The sequence below is a fragment of the Colobus angolensis genome, unplaced genomic scaffold (genome assembly GCF_000951035.1).
Source record: "Colobus angolensis palliatus isolate OR3802 unplaced genomic scaffold, Cang.pa_1.0 Scaffold76, whole genome shotgun sequence".
NCBI lineage: Eukaryota > Metazoa > Chordata > Mammalia > Primates > Cercopithecidae > Colobus > Colobus angolensis.
Genome location: NW_012121376.1, coordinates 1,359,082 through 1,364,546, shown reverse-complemented (window position 1 = coordinate 1,364,546; position 5,465 = coordinate 1,359,082). Strand labels below are relative to the sequence as shown.

At 61.4% G+C, this 5,465-nt stretch overlaps 1 protein-coding gene across 1 annotated transcript in view; it reads right to left on the bottom strand.

The window, feature by feature from the left end:
• The window catches only part of GALNS (galactosamine (N-acetyl)-6-sulfatase), a 35,511-nt gene that overhangs the window by 26,133 nt on the left and 3,913 nt on the right, over positions 1-5,465 (bottom strand). Inside the window, exons 4-7 of the mRNA XM_011928076.1 lie at positions 3,567-3,835; positions 2,161-2,227; positions 1,621-1,745; positions 1,136-1,275 (exon numbers count right to left, since the gene is read on the bottom strand). Of these exons, the coding sequence (XP_011783466.1) occupies positions 1,136-1,275; positions 1,621-1,745; positions 2,161-2,227; positions 3,567-3,835 (601 nt within the window). The remainder of the gene's footprint in view (positions 1-1,135; positions 1,276-1,620; positions 1,746-2,160; positions 2,228-3,566; positions 3,836-5,465) is intronic.

The window sequence follows — 5,465 nt, the reverse complement described above, 5'->3', positions numbered from 1 at the left end:
CCTCGGCCTCCCAAAGTGTTGGGATGACAGGCGTGAGCCACCGCGCCCAGCCCCCTCCCCCGCTTTCTTTCTCTGGGATGTTCTGTTTCTAGTCTTGCGCTGGGTGCTGGGTGTGTGGGTTCTCATTACAAATAGGTACGTGTGCCATTTGTTTGTATGAAACATTCTATCATTTAGAAATGAAGACTCAGGTCGTTGGGGCCCTTGCCACTGCTGGCTGGTGGTCGTGGGTGCTGGTATCGAGGTGGCCCCCCCGGGCTCCCCATGGGGATTGGCGGCCAGCACCCTCCCTCCTAGGAGCTGCCTGTAGCCCTCCACACATGGGTCTGTGGGGGGCCTCGACTCATGGGTCTGACTCCAGTGGGTGGGAGATGGAGCTGTCCAGAGGGCCTGCACGAGAGCCAGGCTCACCCAGGGGAGTCATCTGGTGGGACATGGCACGAGGGAGCCTATGTTTCTCTTTTGGCTTCCAGCTGTGCTGATTTCTATCACTTCAAACCCTGAAGCCCCTCTCCCCGCAGGATGCTGGGCTGCAGGCCCGCCCCCCCCAGCATGGTCTGGGACGAGGCTGCAGGGACCCCCTCTGTGGTCTGGAATGAGGCTGCGGGCCCCCCCACCGCGTGGTCTGGGACGAGGCTGCAGGGCCCCCCATGTGGTCTGGGAAGAGGCTGCAGGGCCCCCCAGCGTGGTCTGGGACGAGGCAGGTTGACGTTTGTTGGCGCTGGGGCCGGATCAGGCATTCATCAGCGCCGAGTGGGGGAAAGGCTGAAGCTTCATCCCGGGAACCACTCAGGTGGTGGGGGCGGGAGCCCATCTTCATGGAGGCGGCCCGGCCCCTGGTGACCAGGTTCAGGCCACACTCCCAGGGCTGCTGGGGGTCTTGGGTGCCAGCCCCCACCTCAGCAGGGACACCCCACTCCACCTGCCCTGCTGTTTCCATGCAGCCTCCAAAGCCTCCGGTCTCCAGGGTCACCCTTCGGAAGGCGTCGGCCTCTTCCAAGACAAACCCTCACCCCTGTGTCATCTCCTCCCCACCCCCAAGTTCAAAGCCACTCCTGCCTCACAGCCAGTCCAACTGCTCCTCACCGACACGCTGGCTGCGGGGAAACTGCAAGGAGTGACGGTGAGCACTCACCTTGTTCGGGGGCGGAAATGAGGGCAGCGCCGTTGTCCGATGTGAAGAAGACGAAGGTGTTGTCCGCGATGTGCAGGTCGTGGAGAAGCTCCAGCAGCTTCCCAATGCTGTCATCAATCTCCCGGACGGCATCTCCATACCTGGAGGACGGAGACAGACAGATCAGGCAGCCAACGGCACACTGGGATTCACGGAGGACGTTAAATCTTAACTTCACAGACGACAGCGACACTGGCCAGCCTCTTCCCGGAAGAGGAACGGCTTCAGTTCAAGTTTATGTGGCTTATGAAGGACAGAGCCGGCACCCCCACCACAGCCCTCCTCTGCTGATCCCAGGCCAGTGGACGGCTTCAAGCGGTGGGGGGATTGCTCTGGCCTTTCCATAATAGGCGCTAAACGCCACGGTACTGAGTGCCCATCTCCGGAGTCATCGAGCACAGCTGGGGCCTCCAGCGCGGTCTGTGTTCCTTGGAGCCGGGACTCACCGCCCTCGCTGACTGGTGCCCAGGAAGGGTTTGGAGGCGTAGACGGGTGCGTGTGTGGCGTCGACAGCCCAGTAGAGGAAGAAGGGGTGGCGCCGTGCCTGTCTCTTAATGAAGTCCAGGGCTTCCTATGGTGAGAGTCGCACCATCCTCCTCCAGCCTCAGGCCGACCTCCCCACGCCTCCCACAGGGCGAGGCTGGTGCGGTCCCCGTCCCCCCGCCTCCCACAGGGCGAGGCGGCTGCGGTCCCCGTCCCCCCGCCTCCCACAGGGCGAGGCGGCTGCGGTCCCCGTCCCCCTGCCTCCCACAGGGCGAGGCGGCTGCGGTCCCCGTCCCCCTGCCTCCCACAGGGCGAGGCGGCTGCGGTCCCCGTCCCCCTGCCTCCCACAGGGCGAGGCTGCTGCGGTCCCCGTCCCCCTGCCTCCCACAGGGCGAGGCTGCTGCGGTCCCCGTCCCCCTGCCTCCCACAGGGCGAGGCTGCTGCGGTCCCCGTCCCCCTGCCTCCCACAGGGCGAGGTGGCTGCGGTCCCCGTCCCCCGTCACCTGCAGGTAGATCTGGGTGAGGTTGGCTTCCCCCGTCTTCAGATTAATCGGAAATTCTTCGTAGTATCTGAAAAGAACACAGATCCAGACAGACGTCAGAATTTAGGCCAAGAAAGTCCCCTTCTCACTGACTTCACCGGCAAAGCCATGGGCTTGATTTAAAAGAAGGCTGGGGCTGGGCGTCATGGCTCATGCCTGTAATCTCAGCATTTTGGGAGGCCAAGGAAGGTGGATCATGAGGTCAGGAATTTGAGACCAGCCTGGCGAACATGGTGAAACCCCGTCTCTACTAAAACCACAAAAATTAGCTGGGCATGGTGGTGTGTGCCTGTAATGCCAGCTACTTGGGAGGATGAGGCAAGAGAATTGCTTAAATCCGGGTGGTGGAGGTTTCAGTGAGCCAAGATCACGCCCCTGCACTCCAGCCCGGGAGACAGGCGAGATCCTGTCTCGGGGGTTAAAAAAAAAAAAAAAATGGGAAGCCTGGAAATGAAATGTCCACTCAGAGAACAGACCAAGCTGGACGCGTCCCTCGCTCCCCCAGGCCATGGTCTTGCATCTGATGACCTGCCACGTGGGAAGACGGGGGAACGGCGCTGAGGGCGCGACACCAAGGTGAAGGCAGTGAGGTGGCTGTGGTCGCTCGGGGCTGAGACTGGGGCTGGGGAACCACCGCTCAGGCCACGGGGCTCGTTCTGAAACGGCTGCAGGGCTGGCTGTCCCAGCCTGCGACTACTGCAAACCACAGAACCGCACACTTCAAATGGGGGCTGCGTGGGGCAACTCCCACACCTCCAAGGAGCTCTATCTAGAAAAAGGCAGCAAGCTGGTGCCACTTCTGGTCCACCGCCACGTAACAAATGAGCGCTTCCGCCAAGAAGAGTCAAATTAAGCAAAATAAAATTCACAGAAGACGAGGGTCCCTAACCCGGTGCTGCCGTGTCCAGAGGTGCTGCCCCCACGCCCGGGTACCAGGACAGCTCCGTCCGGACAGTGGCTTTTGCTCCCGGTGTGGCTCCCAGTGGGGTTTCGTCCCCCCTCCTGTCCTGCCCATGTCCCTGGACGTCTGGAGCACAGCCGGCCTCCCCACCCGTGGACCACATGGGCAGTACCCTGACAGCTAGGACAGCCTGTGTGGGCTCACTCTGCTGGGGGCCTTCCTCTCTCAGGATGGCTAAAGGGATCTATGACCTTGAAAAGGTGGGAAACCCAGGCATGAGTCTCACAAGCTCTGGGGCAAAACTTGGTGACAGAAGCCCCCAAACCAAAGCCCTCGGTGCCCGGGGACCCAGGGACAGCCCAGTCCTCGTGAGCAGCAGCTTGAGGCCACCAGTGCTGGAGACGGGGGCAGGCACGCCAGGCGCAGCAGTTCAGGACGTGGGGGGGAAGGGGTGGGGCTCCATTACCTGCCAACCATCTCCCAGTCCCTGTACACAGGGATGTTGGGCCTGGCCTTGTTGTCATAAGGTCCAAAGTGGCAGTTGGGGGATCCAAACCACTCATCAAATCCGTGCTTCAGGGGGTGGAACTGGGGCCTGTGACCCAGATGCCTGGAAACAGGAACCCAGGACACTTCAGGGACCCCACGTGGGGACACTCTGAAATTCTGAGCAACAGATCCACCAGCTTCACAAAACTCTTGGTAAGATGAGCACCCTCCAGCACTGAGTATAGGCTATGCCTGGGCACGGCAGGGACAAAAGACCAAAGCCTCACCCCGAGGAGGGTGCTGGCACCGCCCGCCTCCCGCACAGAGCGTCTGGGCACAACCAAGGGCGGCAGGCACAGTGGCGGCCGGGGTTCCTGGCACCATGAAGGGCGGTGCATCGTGAGGAGCCTCCCAGCCGCCTGGAACCCGCCTGACGTGCCCCTCGGGGCCCCAGCTCCTTCCTTCCACTTTTCCTGAACTCCCAGGAAAGTTTCACAGCCTGTGTCTCGAACCCAAGTGCTTCTCCTCTGGGTTTTCCAGGGCAGAAAATATCTCCTGCCAGGTAATTACTGGGTCTCTCCACACCGAGGCACTCAGTCTTGTCTCCCAGTTCAAGGCAACGGCCCCGGGATGACGGCTGGGCGGGGCCTTGTGTGCCGTGTGGGAGCCCTGGGGCCTGCCAGCTGCACCCACATCCCCAGGGCCCTGGCAGAGGCGGGGATTGGAGTGATGACAAGAGAACGTGGCAGTGCGGCCACACTGGTGACCTCCACCAGCTGCTCTCCTGGGACCAGGGTTCACCTGCTCGGAATGGCCATCGCCAGGGAGGGCTCCCACCCCAGGCCCGTGGGAGCCCTCCAGACCCCGCCCTGCACTCCCCTTCTGACGACCCCCTACAGAGCCGCACGCGCCTTCCCTCTGGGGGCACCTAATCTCCTGTCCTCCGGTCCACAGCGGTCCTGCAGGCCACACCGCTTTGCCCACTTGCCCCGGCCCCCAGGCCAGCTGTCCGGGTTTCCTTGCACGGCCTCTCTTGTCCTGGAAGGAATCCAGCTTGTGGCTGCTCTTCAGAACGGGCTGCAGGAGAGGTGGTATAAGGTGGCTTCTAGGCACGGCCGCCGGCGGGTCTCACGTCGGTCGCGTGTCATCTGAGGGAAATCTTCTGTAGCCACGGCTCTGAAAGCAGCATCGGCCGGGTGCGGTGGCTCAAGCCTGTAATCCCAGCACTTTGGGAGGCTGAGGCGGGTGGATCACAAGGTCAGGAGATCGAGACCATCCTGGCTAACACGGTGAAACCCTGTCTCTGCTAAAAGTACAAAAAATTAGCTGGGCATGGTGGCGGGCGCCTGTAGTCCCAGCTACTCGGGAGGCTGAGGCAGGAGACTGGTGTGAACCCGGGAGACAGAGCTTGCAGTGAGCCGAGATTGCGCCACTGCACTCCAGCCTGGGCAACACAGCGAGACTCCATCTCAAAAAAAAAAAAGAAAGTATTTTTCTGGAACTACCCAGGGGACGTGAAATCATCGCAATTCTTTCCTGCACTGCCTTCCAAATCCCCCTCTGAGTGGTAGCGTGGGGAAACCTCTGAACAGAACCTCACAGGCAGCTCTGCTCAGAGTCCCTCACAGACGAACACGCCAACACGCAGAACCTGGCCTGGCTCAGGGAGGGCCCTGCTCATAGAAGCAGAGCCACAGCACCTGTGAGGGGGCAAAGGGCACTGAGCTAGGGACAGTGGCCACTTCCAGGGGACACTCAACTCGCAGGAGGCCATGCTGTTCTTTCTTCTCTCTCCTTTCTCTCCCTGCCTGCCTCCCTTTTCTTTCCTTCTCTCTCTCTCTCCCCTTCCCCGCGTTTTTTTTTTTTTTTTTTTTTT